Source organism: Prunus mume, linkage group LG8, assembly GCF_029339155.1.
Source record: "Prunus mume cultivar Tortuosa linkage group LG8, ASM2933915v1, whole genome shotgun sequence".
NCBI lineage: Eukaryota > Viridiplantae > Streptophyta > Magnoliopsida > Rosales > Rosaceae > Prunus > Prunus mume.
Window position 1 is genome coordinate 3,288,511 of NC_142705.1, and position 16,854 is coordinate 3,305,364.

A 16,854-nucleotide genomic window follows, 5' to 3' on the forward strand; every position below is an offset into this window, starting at 1 on the left:
CCCAAAATCTGTTGTCATGTTCTTAACTATTGGAAAATTGCCAATTGGTCCTTTTGTGGTTGACTTGAGACGTGCTTGGTTTAATTAAAATTTTACGGTTCTGCAAGTAAATACCGGAAGGTAAAGTGTGACGAAGGTCAAAATTATTCGGCGCCATTTAGGCATAGCTATCACTCCAAATTCTAAAAATTTGGCGCCAATTCTGCGTTTGCTATTTATACCGATTCGGCATTCGCGCTTAGCAATTAGCATTCTCTCTCTGAATCTGAAAAAATGCAACGCCAGCAGTCGATTCTCTCCTTCTTCCGAAAACCCTCGCTGGGAACCAGAGCTCCGGCGGCGGAGACGCACTAGACGGCCGCCGAGTTTCTCAGTTTCCGGCGACGCAACAGGATCAAAAGGCCGTCATTCCCAATCAGACAACCGCACCCGAAGTAACGGGAACCGACACTCCGCCGGAGAAAGTGCCGCGTCAGATTTTGCCGGCAAATGCGGGGAACTTGAAAGACTCTTCTCCCTTCTCCAGTATTATGCACAAGTTTATGAAGGTTGATGACAGACAAACGGCTTCGCAGAGCCAGAGGTACTATTTAATATTTTTTTTCAAACATCTTAAAATATGTATAATTTCAATCGTGTATATAAATACTTAGGATTTAGGGTTTAAAATTTTGTTCAAGCTAATATCTGAGCCTTTGAGTAATGTCTCTTTAGTTTTGGTATTTCACTGAGAGATGGTTGCTGTTGGTCTGTAAATACCTATGTTCGGTGCTCTCTAATGTTCTATTTTCTCGTTACCTGAGTTCTTCAAACAATTTATTCATTTTGCTTGTTTAATTTTGTAGGAGTCAATCAAATGGTGGTTTCTCTTATGGTTCTACAGTATCTGGTAAACCTAACGAACCTCAAGGGTTGTGTAAACCAGCAGTGGCTTCTCAATACACTCTATTTAAGAACAACATTATCAATTCCCATAAAAAAGTTGATCAAGGTTCTGTTGTGCATATCGAATGTGATGACGACGTTGATGGACCAGAAACACCGGGAACACAATGTCTGGTTCCCCGTATGAAACGAATTCTGGAGGATATTCCTAAGTTTGGGGATAAGCTTGAGAGTTCATTGCTGAATTCTAGCAAAAGAGTGAAACTTCTTCAGGAGCCAACAACCTTAGACAAGAGTCATGGGGAGGTTTCTGATATGGCTAGCAAGTTTGAGTGGCTTGACCGATCCCGAATCAGGGATGCAAATAGAAGAAGGCCTGATGATCCTCTCTATGACAAAACAACGCTCTATATACCACCTGATGCTTTGAAGAAAATGTCAGCATCACAAAGACAATATTGGGATGTCAAGTGTCAATATATGGATGTTGTGCTTTTCTTCAAAGTGGTTAGTCAGAACTGGTCATTTGCTTACAGTTGATATTTTATAGCCGGATCATATATGTCTACAATCCCTTTAGCTGGATTAAATGCCTACAAATGCATGTTGACAAGGGCAATCCATTTGGGAAAAGGACAAAAATACAAAATTTTATTGTGAAGGCTAACAACTAAATGACCTTCATAATGGCTCATTAAAATCTAATTTATTGCACCATGAATTTTGGGATGATTTTCTATTTTTGATATACCTCAAAAGTTAGATTTATTTAATGTATTATATGGTGTAAGACAAATTGAGTTTTTAAGCTCAAATTCTTATTTTTTGATAAATTATTATATAATTTCATGGTTGTGATCAAACACAGGGAAAATTTTATGAGCTTTATGAACTAGATGCTGAAATTGGCCATAAGGAGCTTGATTGGAAAATGACCTTAAGTGGTGTGGGCAAATGTCGGCAGGTGACTAGAAACACTAAATTGTTTAGTTAACATCACTTGTTCAGGTCAACCTTTTAAAAGTATATGTCCATCTGTTGACCTGAGTATTTGCATGCATTGATTTTCCCTGTGTGGTCAGGTTGGTATCTCTGAAAGTGGGATTGATGATGCTGTTGAAAAGCTGGTTGTGCGTGGGTATGTGATTAAGTAGCCTTATATTAACTCTCTTTTTTTAATCATCTGCATTTTTTGTTGCAAGATGCCTTTGATCATAATTTTCCTGTGTGGTCATACGCACGTGTCTCATTTCCGACATTTATACATCATATTCACTTTTCTTTGTTACATCTTTTATGAAGCTATAAAGTTGGGCGGATAGAGCAGCTGGAGACTTCTGATCAAGCAAAAGCCAGGGCTGCAAAGTCTGTAAGTTAACGATGCTAATATATAAAAAAGTTAAAGGATTTGGAATGGAATCTTTTCCTTCCTACTTCATGAAGTTTGTAATGTGTAAATAATCTTCCTAAGATTTAAAGCTTAGTGTTAGTTCTACGCTTTGTGATTGTTTAAGTAACCTTTGTGTTGTACCTTTTGATTTTAAACCTCGGCTTACAGGTGATTCCGAGAAAATTGGTTCAGGTAGTCACACCATCAACCACAACTGACGGAAATATTGGCCCTGATGCTGTTCATCTTCTTGCAATAAAAGAGGTTTGTAATGCTCTGATTTTTTATTTTCTTTTTTTGAATGTGCATGCTAAATATGCTTTTTGCAATTTTCTTGCCATACCTTGCATTCCATGTCCTAAATCTAATTGTGTTAGATTTAAGCCCAGTGTGATGTCACTTGTACTGCAGTTCACATAAGTTTACCTTGTAATATGTTCCAGTCCAGAAGCCCCTGAATGTAATAGTTATTCAACTCAGATATATTACAAAAAAGCATCAGAGCATACTCTTATTCTGTTAAGATCATTCTGGGCATCTAAAAGGGGACATATTGACAATTAGAATATATATTTCTTTTTACTTTTTCTGCTTATCATATACATTATAGTAGTTGGCTTCATAGCATCTTCTGATGCTTTTTCCTTATAAGTTTGTCATGCTAGAAGGATTTTCATTTCTTCACTGCATGCCTATCTTTTGGGTACTAGAAATGTGTTTACAGGATTATAAAACTAATAACAAACTTCCTATATATATATATATATATATATATATATGTTTAGGGGAACACTGTGGTGGAGAAAGGTACTGTTGTTTATGGGTTTGCTTTTGTGGATTGTGCTGCTTTAAAATTCTGGATTGGTGCCATCACTGATGATGCTTCCTGTGCTGCTTTGGGGGCTTTATTGATGCAAGTATGTTCTTGTATTCTTTTTGTTGTGTAATACCTTCAATGAGTAGTTTTGGAGGCTTGAAAACTGATTTTCTAATTTTCTTGATGGGATTTGACTTAGGTGTCACCTAAAGAAGTTATATATGAAAGTAGAGGTAAATATTCTTTGCCCCAGAACTTCTTTCCTTTGGTGTGTCATAGTTCCATTTGAAGTTTGCATGAAAATCACTTCATCTGTTGAACTTAAATATTCAAATCTATGCAGGGCTGTCAAAAGAAGCTCAAAAAGCTCTGAAAAAGTACTCAACAGGTTCAAATTCTCATTTTGATTTTCCTGATTGTTAAATGAGGTAGAGAGAGTTTTTGTGTGTGTGTATGTGTGATGTAGGTGAGTCTGACTGCATTTATGTTCATATTGCAGGTTCTGCTGCAATGCAATTGACTGCAGTACAGTCAATCAGTGATTCTGTAGACGCTTCTGAAGTTCAAAATTTAATTCAGTTGAAAGGATACTTCAAAGCATCTTCTAAATCATGGAATCATGGACTTGACAGTGTGATAGACCATGAAATCACCTTGTCTGCTCTTGGTGCACTTATTGGCCATCTATCCAGGGTGATGGTAAGCTCCCTTGCAATTCTTTCGTAAAAGAAGAAATAATTATGTAGAACATCTACGTCTGCCTTAGTTATAATTGACACGTTCCATTTCCATACAGTTAGATGATGTTTTACGGAATGGAGATATATTTCCTTACCAAGTTTATAGGGGTTGCCTCAAAATGGATGGACAGACTCTTGTAAATCTGGAGATTTTCAGTAATACTGCTGATGGTGGTCCATCAGGCAAGTTTTGCACTTTCATTGCCTTCAACCAGAATACTGAGTTTGTCCATTTCTTGATTCCGCTTATTGTTATCTTGTTTTAGGTACACTGTACACATATCTCGATAACTGTGTGACATCATCTGGGAAGCGGCTTTTACGGAAGTGGCTCTGCCATCCGTTGAAATCTGTTGAGTCCATTAATAATAGGCTTAATGTAGTTGAAGATCTACTGGCACATTCAGAAATGATACCACTTATTGCTCAATATCTTCGCAAGCTTCCAGACTTAGAAAGGTTGCTCGGACGGATTAGGGCAAGTGTTCAGTCGTCAGCTTCTCTCCTACTGCCCTTGTTTGGCAAAAAAGTATTGAAACAGAGAGTAAGTCTTTTCTACTTTAATTTGGAATTTTTATTGAAACTTCAAAGAATATGGCAAATGTTTTCGCTCTTCAGAATTTGAGCAGTGCTGTTCACTGTTCAGACAATAGATTTATGGTTTGATAATCAGACCATTCTCCCTGACCATGAATTTCTATGGTAAGATAGAATGACACTATAAATGTATAATGCTTTTAATGTGGTACAGGTGAAAGCGTTTGGAACTCTTGTGAAAGGCCTCAGATTTGGAATGGATTTGTTAAAGCTATTACAGAACGAAGGGCATATCATTGAACCACTATCAAAAGTATTTAAAGTTCCAATTCTAAGTGGCAGTGCTGGACTTGATCAATATCTTAGCCAATTTGAAGCAGCTGTAGATAGTGACTTCCCAAATTACCAGGTTTTCCCTCCAGATGCTCATATCTTGCTTTATAGATGTCATATAAAGCTTGCAGCATATCTTCTTTTTGTATTAGTATTACCTATTTTTCAGACTGCTTTATCATTGAATTAGTACTGCATGTTAGGTGAATTTCTTTCCATGACTAACATTTTGATTATAGTTTCAAGAGTTGAACCTCTACGAAAATTACTAACATTGAATCTGATGCCAGAATCACGACGCAACTGATTCGGATGCCGAAACACTCTCCATTCTGATTGAGCTATTTCTTGAGAGAGCAACCGAATGGTCTGATGCCATACATGCCATCAACTGTATTGATGTACTAAGATCTTTTGCAGTTACTGCAAGTTTTCCAAGTGGGGCTATGTCCAGACCTGTTATTTTGCCTCAATCAAAAGATATGACTTTGAATGAAGAGAACAGAACTCCCACACTTAATATTAAAGGACTGTGGCATCCATTTGCTCTTGGGGAAAATGGAGGACTGCCTGTCCCAAATGACATAGTCCTAGGTGAGGATACAGATGGCTATTGTCCACGCACTTTACTATTGACTGGACCAAATATGGGTGGGAAATCAACTCTTCTTCGCGCCTCATGTCTGGCTGTTATACTAGCCCAGGTTCTGTTTTTTTCCCCTGAGTTATTTGTTTTGTGCTTTAGAACCCAGAAGTTGGTCATTGAAGAGTATAGATTTTGGCCATTAGATTTTTTGATGTTTAGTCATTTAGTTCATTGATGGCTTGCAGTTGGGCTGTTATGTTCCCTGTGAGATATGTGTTCTCTCACTTGTGGATATCGTCTTCACACGGCTTGGCGCCACTGACCGTATCATGACCGGCGAGAGTAAGTCTTTTTAGCAAACTTATAGTATCATTTACCTTGTTTTTATTCTGTGTTCTAACTTCTGAATCACCTCTTTGAAAAATGGAAAACAAAGTGAGATGATGCTGGGTTTTTCTCAACTTTTTCTGTCAGTGTCATTATTAACAAAATCTGTAAATCTTTTGGGTTTTTCTTAAACATACATAAAAAAGACAAACAAATTTGTGATATCTTGAATTGCAAAGTTTGATCATAGAAGCCTTGTAGGTACGTTCTTCGTGGAATGCACAGAAACAGCATCAGTTCTTCAACATGCCACTCAAGATTCCTTGGTTATTCTTGATGAACTGGGTCGTGGAACAAGCACCTTTGACGGATATGCCATCGCATACGCTGTGAGATTCCCTCTCTACTAATCTGTTAGGACAGTAGATCTATCTGCCATTGTAAAGCAACATGTTAATGTTTGTATTTTCTCTTGGTTAGGTATTTCGCCATCTTGTTGAAAAGATTAACTGCAGATTATTATTTGCAACTCACTATCACCCGCTAACGAAGGAATTTGCTTCTCACCCTCATGTTACATTGCAACACATGGCCTGTGCTTTTAGGTCAAAATCTGAATGCCCTTCTAGAAGAGACCAAGAGCTGGTGTTTCTCTATCGCCTTACCTCTGGGGCTTGTCCAGAGAGTTATGGATTGCAAGTAGCAATGATGGCTGGGATCCCCGAGCAGGTGGTTGAAGCCGCTTCCAAGGCTGGCCAAGTGATGAAAAAATCAATTGGACGAAGTTTTAAGACGAGCGAACAGCGATCGGAGTTCTCAACTCTCCATGAAGGCTGGCTGAAAACCCTTTTAACTGCCTCACAGGCTGGTAATTTTGATGACGAAGATTGTTTTGATGTGTTGTTTTGTATGCAGCATGAGCTTAAGAACTCATATAGATCAGGCAACTAACAGAAAGGCATGATGAGATTGATAGATTGCAGTGTATATTTTTTTAGTTTTGACGTCTTTAGCATGTAACCTTATTCTAAGAAAGGGGTAGCTGGCTAACTCCATATGCCATGTAAAGCGTAAATTAGCCACTCCAGTAAATTTGTAATTTGGTTGTTGGTGCTACAGAGATTTGATACTGCTTGTCTTGAGTCTTGACGACGGCGTTTTCGATTTTAGTCCTTCTACTGTGAGACCATCTTCATATGATTTTGCAGGATCAACGGAACGGAGCAAAATGAGGAGATAATAGTGGTAGAAAACATCAAATTAACTAAAAACTAAACCAAATTAGGAATTGAACTAACCTCTTGTTTTCCCGGGTGATCCGGGTATATGTATTAGAATGTTAAAAGACAAAATCACCCTTCTGTTTCACTCTTACATTTCAGTCAACGCTTTTAGAACTCCAAAACCAAAAATCCAAAATGGTCCTTTTCACAACACCAGAGCCCACAGAACTAAACCGTTTTTTGAATTTTGTTCAAACTCTCTCTCTCTCTCTCTCTCTCTCTCTCCCTTCCTCCCCTGAGCCTCCTCCCCATGCATGGAGAAACCAAGTGATCCCGGCAACGATGAAAACAACGGAAAATCAAACCAAGACAAAAAACTCAAGAGAAAAGAGCTCGGGCTCTCGTGCATGCTAAACACCGAAGTCGGCGCCGTCCTCGCCGTCATCCGCCGTCCCCTGGACACCACCTCCCACTGCTTCGCCGCCCCCGACGACGCCTTCGACCCTTCCCTTCTCCAACCCCTCAAATCCCTCCGGGCCCTCATCTTCAACCCCCAGCAAGAATGGCGCACGATAGACCCCTCCATTTACCTATCCCCCTTTTTAGATGTCATCCAAAGCGACGAAGTTCACGCCGCCGCCACCCGCGTCGCTCTCTCCGCCACATTGAAGATTCTCAAGCTCGGAATCTTCGACGAGAAGACTCCAGGAGCCAAAGACGCCATTAACACCGTCGTCACCGCCATCACCACCTGCCGGCTCGAACGGACCGACCCGGTCTCCGAGGATGCCGTGATGATGAATATTCTTCAGGTCTTGACCGGAATTATGAACCACCGAGCTTCGGTTCTGCTCACCGATCAGGCTGTCTGCACAATTGTGAACACTTGTTTTCAGGTGGTACAGCAATCGTCGAGCAGAGGAGACTTGCTTCAGCGATGTGCAAGGTACACGATGCACGAGTTGATCCAGATCATATTTTCGCGGTTGCCGGAAATCAATTTCAGGGACGGGGACAGTTCGGCAAGTACTGATACTGAAGATGCTGATGCTGATGAGGGGAATTTGGATTCTGGGTATGGGATTCGGTGTGCGGTTGACATTTTTCACTTTTTGTGTTCTTTGTTGAATGTGGTTCAGGTGGTTGAGACAGATCAGGGGTCGACTGTGCAAACTGCAGATGAGGATGTGCAGCTTTTTGCACTGGTTTTGATCAACTCCGCAATCGAATTGAGTGGGGATGGAATTGGGTCGCATTCGAAGCTGTTGAGGATGATGAAAGATGATCTCTTTCACCATTTGGTTCACTACGGAACGCGTTCGAGCCCACTTGTTTTTTCCATGATTTGCAGTACAGTTTTGAATATGTACCACTTTCTTCGCAGGTTGAAATTGTTTTAGGTTCATTTGGAGGTGTTTTGGAAATTAAAGTTTCGTGTTATGCTTTTCCTCTTTTTAAAATTTGAGAATGATTTACTGCTCTTCTGCAGGTTCATTCGTGTCCAATTAGAAGCCTTCTTCACGTTTGTGCTGTTTAGAGTTGCAGGTCCTGGAGTCTCAATCCAACTTCAAGAGGTTGCACTTGAAGGGATTATAAATTTCTGCAGACAACTGACATTCGTAGTGGAGGTCTACGTGAACTATGATTGTGATCCCCTTTGCCATAATGTGTTTGAGGAGATTGGGAAGTTGCTTTGCAAGCAGTCATTTCCAGTGTCTAACCCTTTGACAACTATACAGATACAAGCCTTTGAAGGGCTAGTTATCATGATTCACAACATTGCAGAGAGTATTGATAGAGAACATGATACAAGCCCTTCTGGACCATACCCAATTGAGATTACAGAGTATGCACCCTTTTGGGAAGACAAACCCAAAGATGATTCAGAAGCTTGGGTGCAATTTGTAAGGGTGAGGAAAGCACAGAAGAGGAAGATATTGATTGCTGGACACCATTTTAATCGATATGAAAACAAGGGAATGGAGTACTTGAAGCTCTACAACTTAGTCTCTGACCCTCCAGATCCAAAGACATTGGCTTTCTTCTTCCGGTACACTCCTGGACTAGACAAGACAATGATAGGGGATTATCTTGGTGATCCTGATGAGTTTCACATTAAAGTACTTGAAGAATTCACAGGAACCTTTGGATTTGCAGGCATGAATCTTGACAGTGCTCTCCGTACTTATCTGGAGACTTTCCGTTTGCCAGGAGAGTCCCAGAAGATTCAGAGGATTCTTGAAGCATTTTCGGAGAGTTTTTATGAGCAACAGCCAGCAGATCTTTTCGTGAACAAAGATACAGTATTCATTCTTTGCTACTCTCTCATTATGCTCAATACTGATCAGCACAATCCACAAGTGAAGAAGAAGATGACAGAAGAAGAGTTCATCAGGAACAATAGAGCAATCAATGGAGGGAAGGATCTTCCTAGAGAGTATCTATCTGAGCTTTTCCAGTCCATATCAAACAATGCAATCACCCTTTTTGGTCAATCGGGTCTGCCAGTAATAATGAACCCAAGCAGATGGATTGAGTTGATGAACCGATCCAAAACTGTGCAGCCTTTCATTCTATGTGATTTTGATCGCCGGTTGGGGAGAGACATGTTTGCTTGCATCGCTGGCCCATCAGTCGCAGCTATTTCTGCATTTTTTGAGCAAGCTGAAGAAGAGGAGTTGCTCCATGAATGCATTGAAGGGTTATTCTCAGTAGCCAGGATAGCTCAATATGGACTGGAGGACACTCTTGATGAGCTCATTGCCACCTTCTCCAGATTCACCACACTGTTGAATCCTTATGCCTCTGCAGAAGAAACACTCTTTGCTTTTGGCAAAGATTTGAAGCCAAGAATGGCTACCCTTGCTGTTTTCACCATCGCAAACAATTTTGGAGAGTCAATTAGAGGGGGTTGGAGGAACATTGTGGACTGCTTGTTGAAACTCAAGAGGCTTAAGCTACTTCCCCAGAGTGTCATTGATCATGATGCTGCTTCCACCTCATCATCTGATGCCCAAGCTACATCTGAATCGGGTATAATCTTTCCTGCTCATGATCCCAAATTTGGAGGACGCCGTGCTTCTGGCATGATTAGTCGGTTCTCACATTTTCTATCGCTAGAGAGTCCAGAAGATGCTGTATCCCTTGGCATGAGTGAATTTGAACAGAATCTGAAGGTCATCAAACAATGCCGAATTGGGAACATCTTTAGCACTAGCTCACACTTTCCTGAAGATTCTTTGCTCAATCTCGGGCGTTCGTTGATATATGCAGCTGCTGGGAAAGGCCAAAAGTTTAGTACACCAATTGAAGAAGAAGAAACTGTTGGGTTCTGCTGGGATTTGATAGTTGTCATTGCTTTGGCCAATGTCCACAGGTTCCAGGCATTTTGGCCTAACTTTCATGATTATCTGCTGGCGGTTGCTCAATTTCCCATGTTCTCCCCAATCCCATTTGCAGAAAAGGCCATTGTAGGCCTCTTCAAGGTCTGTCTCAAGCTCCTTGGGACATACCGACCTGACAGAGTCCCTGAGGAGCTCATTTTCAAGTCAATAAATCTAATGTGGAAGCTGGAAAAGGAAATTCTTGACACCTGCGGTGAGCTCATAACACAATCAGTAAACAAGATTCTCATTGAGTACCCTGCCAATTTGCAAACCCAACTTGGATGGAAGTCAGTTCTCCACTTGTTATCCATCTCTGGACGACACCAGGATACCTATGAACAGGGAGTTGAAACTCTGATCATGGTGATGTCTGATGGAACCCATGTTTCGCGGACAAATTATGCTTACTGCATTGACTGTGCCTTTGGTTTTATTGCACTCAAGAACAGTCCGTCAGAGAAGAACTTGAAGATATTGGACCTGTTGTCAGATTCTGTAAACTTGTTGATCCAGTGGTACAGAAATCAATACTCAGATCCTGGGAACAATTATAGTGTGGCGAGCAACACAAGTAACTCCTCTTTAGAGGACTCAAAAGGTTTTGGCTCTAATAACTTTGCCATGAACTTATTTGTCAAACTAGGGGAGGCATTTAGAAAGACCAGCTTAGCCCGGAGAGAAGATATAAGAAACCATGCAGTCTTGTCTCTTCAAAAAAGTTTCAAACTGGCTGAGGAGTTGGAATTCACTCCAACCAATTGTATTAACTCTTTCAACCTCGTTATTTTTGCGATGGTTGATGATTTACATGAGAAGATGTTGGAATATTCACGAAGAGAGAGCGCAGAGAAGGAGATGAGAAGTATGGAAGGGACCTTAAAGATTGCACTGGAGCTCTTGGCAGATGTGTACTTGCAGTTCTTGATACCGATATCGCAATGTAGTGGGTTTCGGACATTTTGGTTGGGTGTGTTGAGAAGAATGGACACATGTATGAAGGCTGATTTGGGTGCATATGGTGAATCAACACTGCCAGAACTAATCCCAGACTTGTTGAGAAAGATGATCACTGAGATGAAGGAGAAGGAGATTTTAGTGCAGAAGGAAGATGATGACCTTTGGGATATTACCCATATCCAGATACAGTGGATAGCTCCTTCAATCAAGGAGGAGCTATTTCCGGAAGAAAGTTCGTAAAGCATATGAATGAAAAAGGGTAGTTGGTTTAGTTTGGACAAAAGAAAAGCACAAACAGCACAAAGTGAAGAGCAAGCTTTCTTCTTTTTTTTTTCTTTTTTTTTTGACCCTTTTCAAAATTTTGCTTCATACAATTTCTTTTAGAAGAATGTAAAGTGACAATAATTTTATTCCAAGTGTACAATACTTTTGACTAGATAAATTTGATCTTCAAGTAAACTGTAAACATAGTTCTTCTGTACAATTTAGATTTGCGAACATCTCTCTCTCTCTCTCTCTCTCTCTCTCTCTCTCTCTCATATCATTTCACCCACCATGAACTCACAAGCTCTCCCAAGTGAGATTAGAAAAAACAGAATCATGATGTCTCATTCACGGGAATTATGAAGCCTTGTCCTTTATCCTAATTACCTTCTAATTCTTTAACCTCATAATCATTTCCTGAATGCCATTTCCGATCTTTTTCTCAAAAGAAACAAGCAACAATGTATGTACTAGGTAACCCCTATGGCTTGAACAAAAATATAGGTCCCCGGCAGTGATAATTTCCGTTGACATATTGACAAGTACTATACATATATTATGACCAAATTATTCTGAAAAACAAAGAAGTCCAATATATGCACCAAAAAGAAAAAGAAAAAGAAAAAAAAAAGGGAAACTCAAGGAAAAGGGTTGAATTAGTGTTAAGTTGTTAAACATGGTAAAGCACCAGGATTCTGTAGATACCACCATAATTGATATATAGCTTTAAAATATATCCCAAAGAATCAAAAAGCTCCTCATGGAATTGGTGACCATGATTTAATCATTCTTAACAAAACCCTTTTCAATCATGAATTAGTAGAATGCAAGCAACCAAAACTCTAGTTAATCTTAACCGTGAGCCCCCCCTCACATATTTACAAGAATCCATATATCTACATAGTTTCTCACTCTCTTAATGATCTCTATGCTTTGCTGCTCTAACCACAATGTCAAGAAGAACAGCACCAGTCCTCGACTCGCTCAATTCTATGAGCACCACCCAGATTTTCAGAGAATCCATCAGAGTTATACTTCTCCACCCAACCCATTTCCACTCCATCTCCATCTTCCTCTTTTCCCCTCTGCCAGCCTCCCTCTTCATCTCACACTTTCTTCTTCACCATTTCCCCCAAATACCTTCCTCAACAATCAAAATCACAGATCATATACTTGCACATCCCCTGCCCAAACTACTATCAAAAACCATTGTTCACTTTGTTCTCTGCTTCCCTTCATCTATCACCTTCTCACTTCTTGGAAGAGCTGCTACTATTCAAGCAGTTTCAGACAGTTACAATGGAATAAACCTTGACAGAAGAAGGTTACTCGTGAGAAGTGGGCTCAATTGGATCAAGCTTCTGAACACAGGTCTTTGTGAACTTATCATTGTACTTGGGCTCCTTGGAGTTTTGGTTGCGAGCCTAGCAGTTGTACCAAAGATACTATTTGCATGGGGTGTCTGCTCAGAGGTCTTAGGATTCTGGGGTGTCCTTGGGTTTCTAGGGGTACCCTTTTGTGTGGCGTTTGCGCATGTTATGGTTGTGGGGAACCTAGCTAGGGTTTTATCAGTGCTGGAGGGTGAGTGTTGTGGATTTGAGACACTGATAAAGGCCAAGAGACTCATGGAAAGAAAGCGAAAAACAGCTTTGGTTATGGCTTTGTTGAGTAACGTGGGCTTTAGGCTAGTTGAATGTTTGTTCGACTTTAGGATGAGCAAGGGGATCAATTTGTGGGAAGGTCCCCTGCTGGTTTCCATGTACTCTTTGCTACTTGTTTTCGACACCGTCATGAATGTTGTATTCTATTATGCTTGTAAGCTTTGACGTTTGAGCATTTATTTATTTAGCCTTTTTTTTTTTTTTTTTTTTTTTTTTTTTTTTTTTTTTTTCTCTCTGGATTGGGTGCATGGAAATTGTAGAAGGAGCTTGGCTCAAAGTAATGGGGTTAGGCCAAATGAGGCAAAGGAGCAAGAAGCAAGACCATGGCGATACAGATTTCAGGGTGGAGAAGAAGCCAAATTAATATACCCTTTTTCCCCAATTTTTCATTTCTGCTTTTTAAAACTGAAGCCAATTCAGGGTGGATCAAGAAGCAAGATCGTGGCAATACAGAATTCAATAAAATAAACAATGCTTTGCAACTTCGGAAACCCAATCGTGTTCCTAGAGGACTGCAGGAAAGATAACAGCCGATGATACAGTAACAGAGATGAATATGTTGCATGTTAATCAAAAGCCTTCATTCTCGTCAAATTACATATAAAGTCTATATTTTGGCCAACAGTTATATATAAGATAAAACTTCCCAAAAAGAATTCGCAATGTAAGCAAAGCCAGCAGATGTTCCTCCCCAGAGCAGAGGAGAAAGCAACTTCAGATGCCACCATCCTTCAAAATAAAAACAAGTCCTGAGACAATAAATTAGGACAAAGAAACTCCATTATTTAAGAACATTTTAATATCTGATAACAATAAAATTCAACCTTGAAGAGTACATTAACAATATCTTGTTCTACAGAACATAAACAAAGAACTGATACAAAAGCACTCTAGATCCGTCCGCAACTAGAAACAATAAAGATGTACACCAAAGCAAGTAGTATTTGCTAGAAACAATGGAAATCTGTTATATACATGAACAAAGCAACAGAACCTAGGGAGGTTTTTCTAGCCAATCCAGACTCCCCTGGGTTACTCCTCAGGGATTTGTGAAACGTTCACAATGTTGGTTGATGCTGAGACTTTGCAAGTCATTATGTTCCAACAGAATTGGATCTTCTCAAATTATCTAAACCATAAGGTGAGCAAGTTCTACTGTCTGACAGTCTAAAGCCTTTACTCTGAAAATGTTCCCAGATGACTTCAACTAAGTTGTGTACTGTCCTTATACCAAAGACTGTTTTGCATTTAGTATTTTCATAAAACCACTATCTTTTTTTTCCTTATTCAATCAATTCAAATGGTCGGTCACTACAATTGCTCTTTAAATAAAATGCATCTCATACATAACTTGAGTCACAAACATGCAACTCCATACCCATGAAAGTCACTGTTTGTGGGATTCTTAGTTTTGGAGTAAGGGAGAGAGATCAACATCTGAATAACATTAACACCAAATCTTTAATGCATTTCATGAAATCAAATGCTTTCCAAAACAGTTCTACTCAGTCAATGGAACAAATAGAAGTGAGTGTCAACAAAGGAATAAAACCAATGCATTAATTCGTTTTGAGCAAGCAATACAACATTACACATTTATGACCAGACTTAGGATATCTTAATACAATAATGCCTATGAGCAGACTTACGATATTTTAATACAATAATGCCTCAGAAATTATACTAAAACAAACAAAACCTCCAAATTTAATGCAATTGTGGCAAGCAATTCAGTATGCCAAAGTAAAGACAAATACCATACAGACCCTCACCCGCATCATTCACTGAGATCCTCAGCAGAAACATCCGTTTCATCATCATCGTCAGCTTCCTGAATTTTCGCAATCTCCACTTGTGCTCTCTCAAGAATCTGCTTCTTCTGAAATTCCAACTCCTTGTGGAAATCTTTCCTCATCTTCTCCAATTCCCTCATCTGCTGCCTCTTACTACTCTCAATCTTCTCATAAATCTCCCCAAACTTGTGAATAGAATCCGCCAACACTCTATACGAAGACCCTTCCTCCCCCCTATCCCCTCCACACGTCCCCATTCGTGGCGGAAAGGCATCCTGATCATCATTCCCATCCTCATCATCATCTGTCTCTGACTCACCAGGACTATCCCTCATCTCATCAAACCCATTTGACCGCTCCAAATATACCCTTGTGTTCATAAACACATACTCGCCAGAATCTACCCCGCAAGCAAGCCCGCATTCTTGCCTCAAGGATGAAGCCATCAACATATCCATCTTCTTAAAGTAAGCCCATTTGCTAGAATTCAAACCCATTTCTTCAACTTTCTCCTTCTCCTTCTTGTACTTCCTCTTAAGCATATCCAACATACTCCTGCATTGCGTGTCAGTCCTTTCGATCTTAGACGCCTCTGAAACCTTCTCGGCCACTTCACGCCAATCTTCAGACCTCAAACTCTTCCTCCCAAGCTGAAGAAACCTATCACCCCAAACCTCTAACAGAACAAACACCGCGTGCTCAGTCCAATCCTCTTCGCCCCGAGAACTCGGATCCCTATACGGCACCCTCACGCGAGGCGCAAACTCGTAGTTTGATTCCAAATTCTTCACCTTCCTCTTCTTCGAGTGCCTTTCAAAACCATCGTCCGCGTCAAAATTCCGATGTAACCCACGTGGATGCTCCTCTTCCTCTTCCTCGTCGTGGTCTTGTCGGCCATTTCCTTCATCAAACTCGTCCAATTCATCGTCGTCTTCCTCTGCGTATCGATTGGCAATCGGGCGAGAATATTGGGTGTTTCGTATATTGATTTTTCGGCGACCAGAAGAGTTGTGATGGTTGAGAGAGTAGGCTTTCGAATGGTACCTTGCGTCGTCGTCCATGTCGTCCATTTGAGCGCAAAATCGAAAACTTTACAGCAGGAAGAACCCTAATAACCAATTAACGTAAAACCCCAAATCAATCTAACAATGAACATACAAATTGGGGTCTTTGTTTGAGAAATTGAAAATTTGTGTAACTGTTCTGTTTCTGAAGAATCCAAACTGAGAATTATGAGACATCAGAGGGAATGAGCTGAACTCCGAGAGCTGAACGAAACCCTAATTTGGTTGGTGGCTTAGATTCAATTCAAAAGGTTTCGGGTCACGGGTTGCCGAAACGGGTTCGTAAAAAAAACGATAAGATGAAATAAAATGGACGGGAATATTGGTTTGGGCCGAATGGTTACGGGTCTCCTGCTGCTAAAAATGGGTTACCCGGCCCAATGAATAGTCCAGCGATTACTTGAATTTGAGAACTCGTATCTATAAAAATTATCAGATATGAACAATCAAAATGCATGAAATGTCAAAAGGTCTGGGGTTTGCTCAGGCTCTGGGTGCGGGGTAGCCTCTCTTTTTCCTAAACTTTCTGTTATAAAAAGATATGCATGAAATGTCTTGTAATAAAAAAAATTGCATGAAATGTCCCTCAATTAGCGATTTGGATTGTAATCTTTAACATTATGTTTTTTCATACAAGTGATATTAACGATGGGAATTCGAACACAAACACCTTAAAATGTATGACAAATGCTCTTATATTACATGAGTTGTGAGACTCCACTTCATCAATTTAGTCTAACTAAACAATCGGTTTCTATTTGGATTATGGGTTTACCTCTGTCAACCAAACTATATATCTAATAGTTCTATCCTGTCCGCGTAGTAAAACACATTGGTTGTCGATGTTGTGACATATTTATTCTGTGCAACTAATAATTATCCTAACCTGCC

The 16,854-nt window shown here is 40.1% G+C and overlaps 4 protein-coding genes across 7 annotated transcripts; 3 read left to right on the plus strand and 1 right to left on the minus strand.

The window, feature by feature from the left end:
* The first annotated feature begins 142 nt into the window (after positions 1 to 142).
* MSH7 (MUTS homolog 7) lies at positions 143 to 6,784 on the plus strand. The gene is given in 18 exon segments (XM_008244420.3): positions 143 to 313; positions 316 to 583; positions 846 to 1,392; positions 1,754 to 1,849; positions 1,968 to 2,023; positions 2,188 to 2,254; positions 2,444 to 2,539; positions 3,061 to 3,192; positions 3,292 to 3,325; positions 3,436 to 3,480; positions 3,592 to 3,791; positions 3,889 to 4,015; positions 4,099 to 4,376; positions 4,584 to 4,778; positions 4,993 to 5,406; positions 5,534 to 5,630; positions 5,877 to 6,004; positions 6,096 to 6,784. Coding segments are annotated over 18 exon segments (3,291 nt in total). The 5' UTR covers positions 143 to 273; the 3' UTR covers positions 6,567 to 6,784.
* Positions 6,785 to 7,113: 329 nt separating this feature from the next.
* GNL2 (GNOM-like 2) lies at positions 7,114 to 11,679 on the plus strand. Its single transcript, XM_008244419.3, has 2 exons — positions 7,114 to 8,222; positions 8,328 to 11,679. The coding sequence occupies exons 1-2, from the start codon at positions 7,153 to 7,155 to the stop codon at positions 11,419 to 11,421; spliced, it is 4,164 nt and encodes a 1,387-aa protein (XP_008242641.2). The 5' UTR covers positions 7,114 to 7,152; the 3' UTR covers positions 11,422 to 11,679.
* A 425-nt stretch (positions 11,680 to 12,104) lies between these two features.
* Positions 12,105 to 13,336, plus strand: LOC103340951 (uncharacterized). Its single transcript, XM_008244418.2, has one exon. It carries the CDS (start codon positions 12,396 to 12,398, stop codon positions 13,269 to 13,271), a length of 876 nt encoding a protein of 291 aa, XP_008242640.2. The 5' UTR covers positions 12,105 to 12,395; the 3' UTR covers positions 13,272 to 13,336.
* Positions 13,337 to 13,547: 211 nt separating this feature from the next.
* Positions 13,548 to 16,216, minus strand: LOC103340915 (Alcohol dehydrogenase transcription factor Myb/SANT-like family protein). 4 transcript variants are annotated; one of them, XM_089042453.1, is made up of 2 exons: positions 14,864 to 16,216; positions 13,548 to 13,835 (listed from the first exon to the last, which is right to left on the minus strand). In XM_089042453.1, exon 1 carries the CDS (start codon positions 15,967 to 15,969, stop codon positions 14,884 to 14,886), a length of 1,086 nt encoding a protein of 361 aa, XP_088898579.1. In that variant the 5' UTR covers positions 15,970 to 16,216; the 3' UTR covers positions 13,548 to 13,835; positions 14,864 to 14,883. The 4 variants fall into 4 exon arrangements, with proteins under 4 accessions (XP_088898579.1, XP_088898578.1, XP_008242606.2 ...); XM_089042452.1 differs by having other exon boundaries at positions 13,548 to 13,855; XM_008244384.3 differs by having other exon boundaries at positions 14,879 to 16,215.
* Positions 16,217 to 16,854: the final 638 nt, after the last annotated feature.

Bases quoted from the DNA above. Each gene is read 5' to 3' on its own strand.
- GNL2 (XM_008244419.3), top strand. From the start codon at position 7,153: ATGGAGAAACCAAGTGATCCCGGCAACGATGAAAACAACGGAAAATCA. The intron at 8,223-8,327 runs GTTGAAATTGTT...GCTCTTCTGCAG, and splicing joins ATGTACCACTTTCTTCGCAG to GTTCATTCGTGTCCAATTAG.
- LOC103340951 (XM_008244418.2), top strand. From the start codon at position 12,396: ATGTCAAGAAGAACAGCACCAGTCCTCGACTCGCTCAATTCTATGAGC.
- LOC103340915 (XM_089042453.1), bottom strand. From the start codon at position 15,969: ATGGACGACATGGACGACGACGCAAGGTACCATTCGAAAGCCTACTCT.